Here is a 16,987-nt window from a genome sequence, read left to right as displayed (position 1 = left end):
CCATCAGACAATGTCTCCAGGACACTTCAGAATGGTGCCCAGTTGGGAACCCCTGGCCTAATTAATCCCTGTTTCCCCAGTGAGACTGGACAACTGGAGGGCAGGGATGGTGTGTGATCTCAGCTCACTTGTGTACACACAGGGCCTGGATAAGGCACGTCCTGGGCAAACCACTGCTGAAGGAATGAACAAGTAAGTGCGTGGGGCAGGAGACAGGCTGAGAGAGAATGGACAGCAGAGGTGATGGTCTGTGAGGTCCCCAGGGGACAAAAAAATGCCATGGGGCAAGGGGCGGGGGGGGGATGGAGAACTTAGCTGAGGACCTACCAGGAGGGGCAGGAGGAGGAGCCAGAGAGAAGGCATGGGCAGAGGCGGCAGGAGGGCAGGGACAGCTGAGTCACAAAGGCCCTAGGTGGAGAGTCCAGGAGGGGCAGGCGGCGGTGCTCAGAACAGAGGAGGTGGAAGGCAAAGGCTGAAGAGAGGTGATGGAGAGGTCACGGGAAAGTGGGTCCCTACATGGATAGAGAGTGAAGGCCAGACTGCAAGGGAGGAACAAAGATAGGTGGTGAGGTCAAGGCTTTCATTAGGAGGCTCTGGAGCAGCAAAGAGAAGCGTGCAGGGGGGAAGGCTGGAGGGAAGCAGAAGCCTAGTCCTCCAAATTGAGGGCCTCTGCAACAGCTATGACAAAAAATGTAGCATTCATAACCCCCTTCTCCGTTGCCACATCCAAGGCAGACATCACTAATCAACCCCAGGACTCTTTCCCAATGATCACAAGCACCATCTCAGAATCTTTCTCAGCTGAGCCCTCTAGACTACCACTCCCTAAGAAATGGCCACCACTTTGCCATGCTGCCTCTGCAGACCCATGACTCCCCAGCATCCCCAGCAGTAGGGAACTCACTCCCTTCCAGACAGGCCCATTGGACTTTTAAGTAACTGTGCTTATCCCAACATCCTGCCGTGGGGGGGGGGGTGGTTCCCAGTTGCCCACTCTGGACAGATTCTGGTGAGTGGGTTGGCTCCCTCCTGGCCCCCTCGACTCACCCACACACTGGCTCCACTGGGAGTGGGGAGTAAAGCCCTGGGGGCAGCCGCAGCGGTAGCCGCCCAGCTCATTCTGACAGCCATGCTGGCAGCGATGGGGCCCATCACATTCATCAACATCTATGAGATGGAGAAAAGGAGAGAAGGTTTGCCTGGTGGCCCTCAGGGCCACCCCCCAGGCCTAGACCCCACCCCAAACCCAGCTCTACCTTTGCAGCCACGGCCTGAGCTGTCCAGGGTGAAGCCTTGATAGCACTCACAGTTGAAGCTGCCGGGGCTGTTGTGGCAACGTCCGCGGGGGCCACATGGGCCAGGCTGGGCCAAGCACTCATCATTGTCTGTAGGGGACAGAGAATGGGAAGGGCCACCTGGTGCTGAAGGGGTTTGTGTTGGGGCAGGCCTACCACCTAATCAGCTCTTCCAGGCAAATCTTAACCTCTCTGGGCCTCAGTTTCCCCTTCTGTGAAATGACATCAATAACAGTTTCAATCTCACAGAACTGCCAGGAACATTAGAGATCATGCACATACAAAACTTTTAATTTCATCTCTACCACCTCAATGCTGTGTGACTTAGGGCAAGTGACTTACCCTCTCTGTGCCTCAGTTTCATCAGCTGAGGTGTGAAGATGCTACTATCTAACTCATTGTGTGTGTGGTTTGTTTGTTTTTTTGTTTTAGGGCTGCAGGTGCAGCATATGGAAGTTCCCAGGCTAGGGGTCGAATGGGAGCTGCAGTCGCCGGCCTACACCACAACCACAGAAACACAGGATCAGAGCCTCATCTGGGAGCTACACCACAGCTCACAGCAATGCTAGATCTCTGACCCATTGATCGAGGCCAGGGATCAAACTGGTATCCTCATGGATACCAGTCAGACTCATTTTTGTCGTGCCACAACGGGAACTCTCTACCTCATTGTGTTTTGTGAGAATTAAATTAACCTAATCACAGGAATCACTGGGACAGTACTCAACATAAGAGTAAAAGATCAACAGAATTCTCAGCCATAAACAAGAAAATAAGACCACTTGCAGCAACATGTTTGGAACTAGAGACTCCCATACTAAGTGAAGTAAGTCAGAAAGAGAAAGACAAACACCATATGATATCACTTATATCTGGAATCTAATATATAGCACAGATGAACCTTTCCACAGAAAAGAAAATCATGTACTTGGAGAACAGACTTGTGGTTGCCAAGGGGGAGGGGGAGGGAGTGGGATGGACTGGGAATTTGGGGTTAATAGATGCAAACTATTGCTTTTGGAGTGGATAAGCAATGAGATCCTGCTGTGTATCACTGGGAACTATGTCTAGTCACTTATGATGGAGCATGAATGATAATGTGAGAAAAAAGAATGTAAGTATGTGTGACTGGGTCACCTTGCTGTACCGTAGAAAACTCACAGAACACTGTAAACCAGATATAATGGAAAAAAAAATTTTAAAAACAACAACAATGACAACAAACTCCATTTCTTTCTCTGTGGAGAATGACCTGGGTTAAGCCTTGCACTCTCTCCTCACGGGAACCTGACAATTGTGGGAGAATCAGCCAGGGTTATGGACTGAATGTAGGTGTCCCCGATCCTCTCCCTGGTGCTGCCACAAAATCCACATGTTGAAGCCCTAACCTCCAGAGTGATAGTATTAGGATGTGGGACCTTTGGGAGGTGATTAGGGTTAGATGAGGTCATGAGGGTGAGGTCTTCAGGATGGGATTAGTGCCCTTATAAAAAGAGACACCAGAGAGCTTACACTTGTCCTCTGTACCGTGTAAGGACACAGCAGAAAGGCTGCTGTCTGCAAGCCAGGAGGAGCTTCCCCAGAACCTGACCTTGATCTTGGACTTCCAGCTTCCAAACTATGAACAACAAATGTCTGGGGTTTTTTTGTTTGTTTTTTTATTTTTTAAAAAAATTTATTTATTTATTTATTTTGTCTTTTTGCCATTTCTTGGGCTGCTTCCTGCAGCACATGGAGGTTCCCAGGCTAGGGGTCCAATCGGAGCTGTAGCCACCGGCCTACACCGGAGCCACAACAATGCGGGATCCAAGCCGAGTCTGCAACCTACACCACAGCTCACGGCAACGCTGGATCGTTAACCCACTGATCAAGGCCAGGGAGCGAACCTGCAACCTCATGGTTCCTAGTCAGATTTGTTAACCACTGAGCCACGATGGGAACTCCTTGTTTTGTTTTTTAATTTGGCCATGCCACAGCAGTGACAATACTGGATCCTTAACTGCTAGGCCACCAGGGAACTCCTAAATATCTTTTTTTTATTTGTCTTGTAGGCTGCACCAGCAGCATATGGAGGTTTACAGGTTTGGGGTGGAATTGGAGCTGTAGCCGCTGGCCTATGCCACAACCACAGCAACTCGGGATCCGAGCCGTGTCTGTGACTTACACCACAGCTCACGGCAATGCTGGATCTTTAACCCACTGAGCAAGGCCAGGGATTGAACCTGCATCCTCGTGGATGCTAGTTGGGTTCGTTAACCACTGAGCCATGATGGGAACTCCCTAAATATCTGTTTTTTAAGCCACAGTCTATGATATTTTGTTGGCAGCCTGAGCTAAGAAAGCTTGGTTACCAGGCAACACTGCTATGGTGATTATAGCCCATGGTGATAAACTGCACTGGTCATGGAGCCTGAACCATACATTTCTGGGTGGGGGGAACCCCTATATTGGGCTTCCTTGAGTATGGAGATTCCTTTTTTTATTTTTTCATTCTAAAAAATTTATTGAGGCGTTCCTGTTGTGGCTCAGCAGAAACGAATCTCACTAGTACCCATGAGAACGCAGGTTTAACTCCTGGGTTAAGGATCTGGTGTTGCCGTGAGCTATGGTACAGGTCGCAGACGTGGCTCGGATCTGGCATGGCTGTGGCTGTGGCATAGGTCAGTGGCTAGAGCTCCATTTCAACCCCTAGCCTGGGAACCTCCCTATGGTGTGGGTTTTGGCCCTAAAAAGACAGAAATAAATAAACAAAAGAAAATTACTGAAGTATAGTTGATTTACAGCAGTTAATTTCTGCTGTACAGCACAGTGATTCATTTATATATATATATTGTTTCATATTCTTTTCCATTATGGTTTATCACAGAATATTGAATGCAGTTCCCTGTGCTATACAGCAGGACCTTGTTTATCTAGTCTATACAGAAGAGCTTACATCTGCCAACCCCAACCTCCCACTCCATTCCTCCCCAGCTCCCTCCCCGTCGGCAACCATGAGTCTGTTCTTCATGTCTGGAAGTCTGTTTCTATTCCCTAGATAAGTTCATTTGTGTCATATTTTATTTTATATTTTAATTTTTGGCTCAGCATGTGGTGGCTTGATGTGGCCTCTCAGTTCCCAGACCAGTGATCAAACCTTGGCTGCAGCAGTGAAAGCACCGAGTCCTAACCACTAGACCATCAGGGGCCTCCCTGTGTCATATTTTAGATTCCATGTCTCAGTGATATAATATGGTATTTGTTTTTCTCTGACTTACTTCACATAATATGTAATCTCTAGGTCCATCCTTGTTGCAGCAAATGGCATTATTGCATTCTTCTTTATGGCTGGGTAATATTCCCTTGTATATATGACCACATCTCTGCTGAGTATGGAGATTCTTGACATCAGGCACATTGCCATGGGAACCTGGAATCTCTCTCGGGTACAGGAGGCATTGGGACATGGGGCTTCTACGCCTTTGTGCATGTGCATCCAGCTGCACACACAAATGCCACGTTCAGTGTACCCACCTTAGAAAGGAGGGAAAATAAGTAATTTGACTGTATAGGAAAAGAGAAATGCCTGTCCTTTCATGGCTGGGAGTGCTCGCTCTTCTCCCAGATATGCATACAGCTCAGTGCTTTACTCCCTTCCAATCTTTGCTCAAATGTCCCCTTTCAATGAAACTTCTCATTATTCCTGCTTTATTAAAAAAAATTTATTTCTTTATTTTTTTGGCTGCACCTAGGCCATGTGGAAGTTTTTGGGCCAGGGATCAAACCCAAGCCACAGCAGTGACCTGAACCACAGCAGTAACAACACTGGATCCTTAATCTGCTAGGCCACCAGGGAACTCCTCATCATTCCTGTTTTAAAACTGCAGCCCTCCTAGCAATTCCACTTCTGAGTATTTATGCAAAGACAATGAAAACATGAACTTTGAAAAGATTTGCACCCCCACATTCACTGCAGCATTATTCAGAATAGCCAAGGCCTGGAAACAACCTAAGTATCCAAAGATGGTTGAATAGATAAAGAAAATGTGATATATCTATATATCACATATATATCACAACACACTATATCTATATACACACAATGGAATATTATTCAGCTCTAAAAAGGAGATCCTGCCACTTGTGATATCATTGGACCTTCTGGTGAAATCCTAAGATTTGAGAAAGACAAATGCCGTATGATCCTACTTAGATGTGGAGTCTAAAACAAAACAAAAAAGCCAAGCTCATAGATACTGAAGAACAGACTCGTGGTTGCTGGAGCAGGGTTTGGGGGTTGGCGAAATGGGTGAAGGTGGTCAGAAGGTACAAACTCCCAGTTATAAAATAAGTCATGGAGTTGTCATGTATGGCACGGTGACTATGATTAATATTACTAAACTGTCTGTTTGAAAGGTGCTTGGAGAGCAGATCTTAAAAGTTCTCATCACAAGAAGGAGTTCCCGTCATGGTGCAGTGGTTAAAGAATCCAACTAGGAACCATGAGGTTGTGGGTTCAATCCCTGGCCTTGCTCAGTGGATTAAGGATCCCGCGTTGCCATGAGCTGTGGTGAAGGTCACAGACGTGGCTCGGGCCTCGAGCTGCTGTGCTGTGGCGTAGGCCAGAGGCTAGAGCTCCGATTGGACCCCTAGCCTGGGAACCTCCATGTGCCGCGGGAGCGGCCCTAGAAAAGGCAAAAAGACAAAAAAAAAAAAAAAAGAAGTTCTCCTCACAAGAAAAACAATTTTGTAACTACATAATGATGGATTTAACTAGCCTTATTGTGGTGATCACTTCATAACATATGCAAATATTGAGTCTTTATGTTGTACACCTAAAACTAAGGTAATGTTATATGTCACTTATTTCTCAATTGAAAAAATAAAATAAAGGAGTTCCCTCTGTGGCGCATTGGGATCAGTGGCATCTCTACAGGTTCAATCCTGGTCCTGGCACAGTGGCTTAAATGATCTGGCATTGCCACAACTGTGGCTTGGATTGGTTCAGATCTGATCCCTTGGAAGGATCTGATCCTTGGCCTGGGAACTCCATACACCTCAGAGGGACCAAAAAAGTGGGGAAAAAAAAAAAAAAGAGTTCCCACTGTGGCACAACAGGATCAGAGGCATCTTGGGAGTGCCAGGATGCGGGTTTGACCCCACCCTGGCACAGTGGATTAAAGATCTGGCATTGCTGCAGCTTTGGCTTAGGTCAAAACTGTGGCTCGGATCTGATCCCTGGTCCAGAACTCCATATGCCATGGGGCGCCATCCCCCCCAAAGAAATTAAATAAATAAAATAGCAGCCCTCCTGATCTCCTTCCTCTGCTTTACTTTTTCTCTCTTTCATGCCCCACATCACCTTCTAACATGTTACAGTGGTAACTTGTTATGCTTGTTTCTGGTCTGATTTCCTGGCAGAAAGGATGGCTCATGAGAGCAGCAAGCCTGACCCTTGTATTCAACTGCTGTGCCCTCAGGGTCTAGGACAGGACCACGCAAGCTGCTTTCATAAAGGGCCAGCTGGGAAATATTTTTTTCACCCTGTTGCAAACTACTTGGCTCTGCTGTCATAGCACGAGAGCAGCCAAGGATGCTATGTAATTGCATGGGCATGGCTGTGTGCCAATAAAACTTTATTAACAAAAGCAAGCAGAGGGCCAGGCTTGATCCGGGGGCTGGAGTCTGCTGATCTCTGGTCTAGAGCCTTGCCTGGTGCACAGCTGTTCCGCAAGTGTTGGCTGAGTGGACTCATGGGGGCCTGAAGGAAGCCACACTTTGCTTTTGGACTCACCGAAGCAGGCCTGGTGGTGCTGGGTGAAGCCTGGGGGACAGCGGCAGGTGAAGGCGCCGATGGTGTTGACACAGAAGAACTGGCAGTTATGCTGCCTGGAGGAGCACTCGTCAAGGTCTGCGGCAGAGAGGGTTGCGGTGGGCTCAGGGCAGGGCCCGCTGGGGCTGGGGAGCGTCCCAGGGGAAAGACCCTGAAAACGTCACCAGACCCCATGTGGCGGGAGACGGTGAGATGCTGCTGGAGGGACAGTGGCTGGGGAGAGGGGACGTCACCTCTGCAGATCCTGCCGTTCTCCTCCAGCCGGTAGCCACGGGGGCAGGCACACAGGAAGCTGCCTTCAGTGTTTTTGCAGAGGAAGGGGCAAGGTGGGGGGGCCTGGCTGCATTCATCCACATCTAGAGGGGACACAGCACGCAGGGAGGTCAGACAGACATTCCTGGGGGCTCAGAGACTGAGGTCTCCTTCCCAGACCTTAGCCATCCAGAATCTGGGCTTACAGAAGGAACTGGCACTTTTTCTGTAATAAGCCACAGACGAAATCTATTTGGTTTTGCGGATCACTTGGTCTCCCTTCCAAAGACACAACCCTGCCTTTGTAGCAGGAAAGTACCCAGAGCGGATAAGGAAACAAATGGGTGCGGCTGTGTGCCAATAAATAGTTATTTATTTTTGTCTTTTGGGGTCTGCAGGTGTGGCATACAGAGGTTCCCAGGCTAGGGATCGAATGAGAGCTGCAGCCGCTGGCCTACACCACAGCCACAGCAATGCCAGCTCTGAGCTGCCTCTGCGACCTACACAGCTCACGGCAATGCTGGATCCTTAACCCACTGAGCGGGGCCAGGGACTGAACCCTCGTCCTCATGGATACTAGTTGGGTTCCTTACCGCTGAGCCACGATGGGAACTCCACCAATAAAACTTTATTGACAAAAATAAATGGAGGGCTGGACTCAGTCCTTGGGCAGGAGTTTGCCAACCCTGTCTTAGCCGAACACCTGCTACCCAGGATAACGGAAAATCTTAGGATGCACCAAGTAACAGGAGAAAAGTGGCCCACATGAGGTGAAGGTGGAGGGCAGAAACAGAGGTGCTTTATTTCTGGTCTTGGTTTTCAGAAAAAAACCAGGTGCTGTGTGGAGAGGCTCAGGGGATGGGGCGAGGGGGCTCACCCAGGCAGGCTGTGGCAGCGGTGTCAGGTGCATACCCGGCTTGGCAGTGGCAGCGGAAGGAGCCCAGGCTATTGATGCACTCGCCGTGGGGGCACAGGTGGGCAAACACATGGCACTCATCCACATCTAAGGACAAGCAGGGCTCAGCTGGGGCTGCCCGCCTCGGGTCACCACCCCTCTCCCGGGAGGTAAGGCCAGCCTCTGCTTCCCTGCCCCACACATCCTGCCTAATGAAGCTCCTTCCGCTGGATGCTGAGAATACCCATGGTGTCCCATCCCACCCCACAGCTTCGCCAGTGACACCTCCTCAGGGTACCTCCATTCACAAACAGGCAAGCACAGATGAACACACAAGCACTGCACACCAGTCACACGCTCAGGTGCTCCTACAGAATCACAAGGACACACGCTCTCCTCTGGATGAGCCATGCACATGGTCACACTCACTCACACATGTACCCACCCTCACAGACACTTACAGGAATCCTGAACTAGCTCACTTCCTCTCACCCACCTGCTGGCGTGGTCTCCTCACTCAGCTCCCATTCTCACTAGGACACGTGCATGCTAACAAGCTCACACAGAGAATGCTCACCAGCTCACACGCTCTCGCACTAATGAGCCTGCACACACAAAAAACGAAGCACACACATGCTGCCTTGCACATTTGCTCACCCCTCCACCCAAGTTCTTGCACCCACACGGAGCATCAAATAAGCTCTGGTTCACACACCTGCCAGCAGAGAGACATGCACACATGGGCTCCCGTGCTCTAAGGCCTGCTGGAGCACAGACAGATGACCATGGACAGACGCCCACCCACCTTGACCGTCGGCGGTATAGCCCGAGCCGTGGGGGCACAGCTTCCTGTGGGCGGATGTGCCAGGCAGGGGGCAGAGCTCGCAGCGGGGACCCCAGGCACGGCCACCCCCACAGCAGCACTCAGCCCTGGTGGTCACCTCGCCGCTGCTGGACGGAGCCTGGCATGCGGCCTGCAGCACCTCGGAGAAGCAGGGCCCCTGGCGGGTGTCTGGAGAGAGTGGGTGGGGATGGTGGGCGGGGAGGAACAAGCCATCCGGGTTCCCCTTCCCCGTGGTGTCCAGCAGCGTTGAGTCTACATACAGATGTCTGCGTGTGCACGGGGTGACCTCTTCCAAGCTGTGGCCACCCGGCCCTCTCGGGGCTGGGCCGTGGCAGAAGCTACTGACCCCACATTGGAGAGGTACCCCTTGGGCTGCAGAGGCAGGCGGCCTTCTGAGAACAAAGGACAGCCTCTCTCTGGTCGCTGGGAGAATGGATGGTTGAGGGGCCACGTGGAGGCCAGGGCGCATTGTTGGGGAGGCAAAAGGTGGTGGCGTCCGGGACAGCCCATGTGGACAGAGGGTTGTTCGGGGAAGTGGGGAGGAGACCGGATGTGAGAGGCAGAGGAGGAGGCCGTTGGTTACTCAGAGAGGCTGGCTTGGGGGTCTGGGTGGGGGGCAGGGCATCTGAGATGGGGCTCGGGGAGCAAAGATGCTCCTTTTGGGGGCAAGGTGCCTCTGGGGAGGTCCTGAGGAGGGGGGTCCAGGAGGCAGCTGGATACACATGCTTGGCCTGATGCAGTGGGGTGGAGATGGCTCCGAGGGAGAGTGTAGAGGAAGAGCAGCCAAGGACAGTGGGGACAGGGCCAGACAAGTGTCCAGGACAGTGGGTCACCCTCCGGGTTTAGCCCCCAGGAAGTGGTGAACCTGGGGAGGGCCCGTTCCTGGGTGTGATGATGGACGGGGCGGGGGATGGGGGATGGTCTCATCTTCCAGGGGGTTTGACTGTAGGGACAGAGGGGCAGCATGGGAACGTGCAATGGACAGTTGTATCTGGATTGGCTCAGTAACCCCCTCCATGCCCCCGAGCCCTTCCCTGCCTCAGGGCACTCCCGGGTGGCGGTGCCACACACTGGGTGGCTGCATCCACCGTGCCTGAGCCTGGCCACACTCACCGTGGCACTCGGTGAGGCTGGGGCTGGGCTGGAAGCCCTCGTCACAGTCACACTGGAAGCTGCCCTGGGTGTTGATGCAGCGGCCGTTGGCACAGAGGCTGGGCTGGGCGCGGCATTCATCGTCATCTGAGATGGGAGGGATGAGGCAGGCCGGCGGGGAGGCCAGAGGCCCCTGCCCTCCAGTGTGGATGTCTGCCCGCCCACCCTCTGGCTTTGAACTCTTCTGGCCATGGGGGAGGCAGGCTGGGGAGGCCCTGCACCCCTGACGCCCTCCCGTACCTGTGCAGCCCTCCCCGGAGCCCAGCTGGGGCCGTGTGCCGGGGGGGCAGACGCAGGCGAAGGTGCCAATGAGGTTCTTGCACAGCATGCCCCGGGCATGGCAGTCCTGCTGGCCATCTGCACACTCGTCCACATCTGCGGACAGATGGTGTTTGAGGCCAGGCACAGGCTCTGAAGACCCCGAAATACTGCCAGGTGCCTGCCCCCTTGCCTGCCCCAGACCTCCTGGGAAGCTGAGGGGTAGTTAAGATGGCTCCAAACACCGGCATCCTCTGCCCACATCTGTGTGTCTGTCTGGTCTTCACTGTGGTTCCTGGAACACTGACCCTGAAAAAGCCCTTGAAGGACCAAGTCCCAAGCCAGGGTTTCTACCCTTGACACGGAGGGCATTTGGGACCAGAAAATTCTTTGTGATGGGAGGCCATTCTGGGCCTTGTAGGATATTGAACAATGTCCCTGGCCACTCGATGCCTGCAGCACCTCCCCATCCACCCAACCACTGGCGACAGTAAAAGATGTCTCCAGACATTATCACATGTCCCCTGGCGTCACAATCCCTGTCCCACTGTGCTATACCACTCAAAGCATGTCCAGCCACCACTGGAGAGGCCTCCAGAGCCACACTCACTGTTCTACTAGACTGGGGACCCAGGGAGATGCTAGCACCCCATTTAAGAAGAACAGAGGCAGAACCACCACTCACAAAAGGGCGCCTACTGCACCCTCATTTGCCTCAATTCTTCCCTCACCTTATCATTTATTGCTCATTCCCACACTTGGGAGGCACAAGTCTTAATTTCTGTTTTCTCTCAGGACTGCGGTGTGGGGACCCCCAAAGCCCTGTCCATAGCCCACCCGCCTGCGTGGGTCCTACCTCGGCACATGGCCCCATCCTCTCGTAGAGTGTAGCCAGTCGGGCAGGTGCACATGTAGGACCCCTCGGTGTTGTGGCAGCGGAAGGCACAGAGCAGGGGGTTCAGGGAGCACTCGTCGATGTCTGGGGAGGCCAGCGGAGGTGGGTCTGCCTGCGGGATCCCCTCTTCCTCTCTCGGGCCAGCCCCCCACGCCCCCATCACACAGCCCAGGTCTAGCCAGGCAGGGTCATACCCTCGCAGGTCATCATGGGACCAGGTTCAAAGCCATCGGCACAGGCACATTCGAAGCCTCCAATGACATTGGTGCAGGTGCCTTCCCCACAGGGATGCCCGATGGAGCACTCGTCTGTGTCTGGGGTGGGGGCAAAGGGGTGGTCAGAGCCTGCAGAGAGCCCCCACCCTCGACATGATCCTGTCTGCTGCCCACTGACTACCTGCAGACGGGACAGGGCCAGATTTGGATACAGGGCAGGCACGCAGTAAGTGTTCAATGAATGAATAAACTAGTGAATGAATGAGTGAGCAAGAGAGTAAAATGAGCAAGTAAATGGATGAATAAGTGTGCCCATGTGCGAATGAATGAATAAGTGAAAAGGTAAATGAGTAGGTGAATGGGCAGGTAAATGAGTAAGTCTGAGCATGTAGGAATGAATGAGTGAATGAGTGAGTGAAAAGATGGAGTGAATGAGTGAATGAAAATGAATGAGTGAATGAGCGAGTCAATGAGTGAGTTAACATCAGTGCGAAGGAAGGGTGGGTGGGGGAGAGTGACCACAGTGGCTCAGGGACAGGATGCTGCCTTGAGCGGTGTCTGCCCTCCCCGGCTCCTTCCTTTCTTGGGAAGCATCCTGAGGTGGGCTGGTCACTCACCCATGCAGCTGACACCTGTGAAGTCCAGGCTGTAGCCAAAGGGACACTCGCAGCGGAAAGAGCCGTCAGTGTTGACGCAAAGACCATTAGAGCAGACGCCAGGGTTCTCTGCACACTCGTTCACGTCTGTGGGTGGCAGGGGTTTGCAGGTACGGCAGTGTCTGTCACCCCTTGGCCATACTCAGGGTCTTTTCCTTCCCTTACCTCCAGGGGTTGGGGTCCAGGCCCACCCATGAGTCGGGGAGGAAGCCTGAGACTTGGAAACTGGGATAGAGCACAGACAGGGCAGGGTGGGAAAGGAGGAGGCTGCGGTGGCCCGGGGGGACTCCTCGCACTTGGGCAAGGGGCTCACCTTCCCGCGAGTCATCCAAGCCTGGGACCGCCCCGTGGCCAAAGGGGCACAGCTCCTGGAAGGCGGCTGGACACCGAGAGGGGAAGGGAGGTGAGGGTCTGGGGCAGGTTGCAGCCCCCGGGATGCCCCTGTTTGTAGGGAAGGAGGGCAGATGGGAGCAGGCAGGGTCTGGGGAGACTGGACGGGGTGGGTGCTCACCACTGCCCTCCTGAGGACACAGCTCACAGGGGTCGTTCCAGCCCTCGCCTGGCCTCTGGCTGCAACAGCACCGAGTCTTGGTGGTGTTGAAAGCTTTGGGTACCGAACACTTTCCGGCCTCGAAATGGGTGAAGCAGAAACTCTGCCGTGTGTCTGTGGGGGTGATTCCCCAGACAAACGCTAGAAGGGCCACCAGCAGTGTCCACCTGCCTGGCCCACCTCTCCCTCCATGCCCATCCTAGTGAACGGGCAGTCTTGACCCTACCAACGGCCAATCAGAACACTCTAGAATCATCCCATGGTGATTGTTTCAGGGATGGACATGAGACCCATGATGGGCCAATGAACGTCAGCTCTGGGGCTTTTGCTGAAAATCTGACAATCCCTTCCAGCAACACCCCACATTCAGAGCTGTGTGGGGTCTTGAGGGGCTGGGAGAATGGTCAAACCTAGTCACATTATTCTTGGATCAGAATCCCTCCCTCAGAAAAGCAAAAGGATTAATTCCAGAGAGCTAGAGGATCCCAGATTTCAGACCCCCCAATTTTTTTCCCTTTTAGGGCTATACATGTGGCGTATGAAGTTCCCGGGCTGAGGGTCGAATTGGAGCTGCAGCTGCCGGGCTACACCACAGCTCACGGCAACGCCGAATCCTTAACCCACTGAGTGAGGCCAGGGATCGAACCCACATCCTCATGGATACTAGTTGGGTTCATTACCACTGAGCCACAATGGGAACTCCTTGGACCCCAAATCTTCGTCATTGACCCTAGGTCCTCAGCCCTGGGCCCCCACCAACCTGAGAAGTCCTCACAGGAAGGCTGGGGTTTGGCTTACCAAGGAACCCCCAGAACAACAAATACTGGTGGAATTGCCTCACCCTCCACTTCATGGAGGAGAGAGGAGGCCGATTCAGCCTGGGTGAAACTAGTCCACGTTGGACAAGGCTCCTGGAGACCCATATGAGAAACTGCAGCCCCCTTTCTGGGTGATCCAGCTCTTCACTGCCCCACCCCCCACCTCTGCCCTATCCCTGTGTGCACCCTGGCCCCAAACTCACCAAAGCAACGGTGCCCATTGTCAGACAGGACAAAACCAGGTGGGCAGAGGCACTGGAAGCTCCCAGGGCTGTTGGTACAGGTGCCAAAGAGGCACAGGTTGGGCTCCTCTGAGCACTCGTCGATGTCTGGAGGGGTGGGGACATCAGTTGGGTGGGCTGCAAGCAGGCCCTCCACCAGGGTGGGGCAGTCAAGGAGGGGAAGATAGAGTGGGAGCCCAGCATGAGCCATAGCACCAGGTGGACAGTGTGTGTTGGAGGGGGGTCTTTCCTAGAAGGTGTTTCCAGGGTAGAGGTCATGGTCAGGAAAAGTTCATCTTTAGAGACTAAATTTGTACAGAGCTAACCAAGACTGGATAATTTTAGCCTACACTGGATGGAGTCAGCTCACATACTAGGCTAGCCTATCTGCCTGGGTCAGATTGGCCCCGGTTAGCTCAGGTCGTTACAAGGCTAGTTCAAATGGATGAATGGACCAGAGGTGGCCAGGCCAGACTACTCTAGATTCACTCGGACCATACAAAGTCACCCAGATGGGGATTACACCAGAGAAGCTCAGGCCAGGCTGGTTGTTGATCGTCACTCAATGAGCAAGAAGTTCCACATTTCATACCATGGGACCCCACATCCCAGACCATTTTATAGGACTCATGAGGAAGCCTATGAGTCCCAGAGAGAGAGAGAGCCCTGAGCCCAGAGTATCCTAATAACAAACAGCAGCATATGGAGCTGCATTGGATGCTGTGCCAAGTGCATTTCTACACCCACCACCACCCCAGCTGGTATTCCCATTTTACAGATGGGGGAACAGAGGCCCAGAGATGCCTCCCTGGCCCCTAAGATGGGAGGTGAAACCAGATACTCACCAACACAGTGGTCACTCTGCACCTGGAAGCCAGGGGGACAGATGCAGCGGAAGGAACCCTCAAGGTTCTGGCAAGTGCCTGGCAAGCAGGTTCCCGAGAGGCTGAGACACTCGTTGGTGTCTGTGGGGAGGAGGAGGAGGAGTCCCAGCACCAGCTGGTGGCAGGGGCTTGCCTGGGATTGGGACCAGCACCTATGGTCACTGCATGATGGCTGAGGGCCCCTGGACAAGCCCTCCTGGATTGAGAGGAAGGGCTGAGACTCAGGAAAACAGGGATATCTGAAGAATATTCTGGGTTCTGGTGGGGGTAATAGGTAGAGCCAGGTGATGCCCAGGGGAGAAAGAAGCAAAGTTCCTAATCCTGAGCCACCTGCAGGCCCCTTTCATGGTTTCCATGGCATCCATTTAGTGCCTCTACTATTCCATAAGTCATAAAACTTAGATTTTTCAAGACAGCCTAAACCACAAACCTTGTGAAATCAGAGGTGTGATGTGCTAGCTTTCTCCCTTTTTATCTCTTCAAATAAATGTAGGGTTATGAAATGGAACCATGCTCACTCAGAAATACCAGCTGCAGGTAAATTTGGAGTCGGGGCTGGGCTGAAATGACTCCTGGCACCATGGTGAGACTCACCCATGCAGTTCTTCCCATCATTTGTGAGCTCAAAGCCATCCTGGCAGAGGCAATGGAAGGAGCCAGCTGTGTTGAGGCACTGGCCAAATCGGCATACCTGCCCTGCCATGGTGGTGCATTCATCCATGTCTGCAGAGGGGAGATGGGCAAGTAGGGTCACTCACAGAGCCTGGGACTCTGAGCCTCCTTTGCACTTCTGTTCACAATGAATTTGAGTTGATGCAGGTGACTTCAATTTATCAACCATTGATATGCTAGCTATATATTAATTCTCCAACAATCCAGTGATGCAGACACCAATATTTTCTAATATGAACATTTAATGCTATGAGTCTGCTTGCAGGTACTACCTTAGCTGCATCTCACAAATTTTGTTATGTCATTTAATATCAAATATTTTCTGGAGTTCCCATAGCGACTCAGTGGCAACAAATCTGACTAGCATCCATGAGGATTCAGGTTCAATCCCTGGCCTTGCTCAGAGGGTTAAGGATCCTGCATTGCTGTGAGCTGTGGTGTAGGTTACAGACTTGGCTCAGATCTGGTATTGCTGTGGCTGTGGTGTAGGTCAGTGGCTACAGCTCCAATTCGACCCCTAGCCTGTGAGTCTCCAAATGCCGTGGGTGCAGTCCTAAAAAGACAAATTTTTTTTCTAATTTTCCATATTATTTCTTCTTTTATTGATAGATTCTTCAAGAATATATTGTTTAATTTCCAAATATTTGGGGATTTTCTGGATCTCTCTTTGACTGATTTCTAGTTTAATTCCCTTACAGTCTGAGGATCTGTTTTGTATGACCTCAATTTTATTTTTAATTTTTTTTGGTCTTTTTGTCTTTTTAGGGCCACACCCGTGGCATATGGAAGTTCCTATGCTAGGGATCAAATCAGAGCTACAGCTGCCGGCTTACACCACAGCCACAACAATGCCAGATCTGAGCCGTGTCTGTGACCTACACCGCAGCTCACAGCAACTGTAAGCTGAATCCTTAACCCAATGAGCGAGGCCAGGGATCAAACCCACAACCTCATGGTTCCTAGTCAGATTCGTTTCTGCTGCGCCACAATGGGAACTCCTTCTATATTCTTAATGTTTTCTATTTGCTCCTTCTATTACTGAGAGAGGAGTGTTGAAGTCTCTATAATTGTGGATTTTACTTTTCAGTTCTGTCAATTTTTACTTCGTATGTTCTGAACCTCTACTGATAGCTGCATATTCACTTACGCTTGTTGTGTCTTAGAGAACTTACTTCTTAATCAATATATACTGACTCTCTTTATTTCTGGTAATATTCCTTGCTGAGAATTCAATTTGGCCTGATAGTAAGATAGGTAGGTACCACGATTAATCTTTTTACAAAGGAGGAAACTGAAGCACAGAGAGATAAATGACATGCCTAGGGTCACACAGCTGGCAGATGGCAAAGCTGGGATTTGAACTCACACCACCTGACCTTGGTATCCACACTTTTCAACCACTGCACTAAAGGGCCAGCATCACGCCAGCCAGGCCTTTCCTTCACTCTTCACCTTCCCCTCTGTACTGTCCACCTCCCTCCTGACAACCTGAGAGTGAGCTCTACTGAGGGACCTCTGGTACCTGACAACTGAAAGGGCTTCAAGAACTTTGCGGTTAACTGGTTTTC

General features: G+C 52.0%; 1 protein-coding gene across 1 annotated transcript in view; it reads right to left on the bottom strand.

The window, feature by feature from the left end:
• FBN3 (fibrillin 3) overlaps positions 1-16,987 on the bottom strand; it is a 72,443-nt gene that overhangs the window by 5,592 nt on the left and 49,864 nt on the right. Inside the window, exons 47-62 of the mRNA XM_013994696.2 lie at positions 15,342-15,470; positions 14,709-14,828; positions 13,846-13,971; positions 12,786-12,938; positions 12,588-12,653; positions 12,236-12,361; positions 11,598-11,717; positions 11,365-11,487; positions 10,491-10,625; positions 10,212-10,337; positions 9,060-9,266; positions 8,237-8,362; positions 7,341-7,463; positions 7,069-7,185; positions 1,257-1,385; positions 1,048-1,167 (exon numbers count right to left, since the gene is read on the bottom strand). Of these exons, the coding sequence (XP_013850150.2) occupies positions 1,048-1,167; positions 1,257-1,385; positions 7,069-7,185; positions 7,341-7,463; positions 8,237-8,362; positions 9,060-9,266; positions 10,212-10,337; positions 10,491-10,625; positions 11,365-11,487; positions 11,598-11,717; positions 12,236-12,361; positions 12,588-12,653; positions 12,786-12,938; positions 13,846-13,971; positions 14,709-14,828; positions 15,342-15,470 (2,046 nt within the window). The remainder of the gene's footprint in view (positions 1-1,047; positions 1,168-1,256; positions 1,386-7,068; positions 7,186-7,340; positions 7,464-8,236; positions 8,363-9,059; positions 9,267-10,211; positions 10,338-10,490; positions 10,626-11,364; positions 11,488-11,597; positions 11,718-12,235; positions 12,362-12,587; positions 12,654-12,785; positions 12,939-13,845; positions 13,972-14,708; positions 14,829-15,341; positions 15,471-16,987) is intronic.

This window comes from Sus scrofa, chromosome 2 (genome assembly GCF_000003025.6).
Source record: "Sus scrofa isolate TJ Tabasco breed Duroc chromosome 2, Sscrofa11.1, whole genome shotgun sequence".
In the NCBI taxonomy this organism is placed as follows: domain Eukaryota; kingdom Metazoa; phylum Chordata; class Mammalia; order Artiodactyla; family Suidae; genus Sus; species Sus scrofa.
Note: the sequence above shows the minus strand (reverse complement) of the source record. Positions and strands in the feature narration are given on the sequence as shown.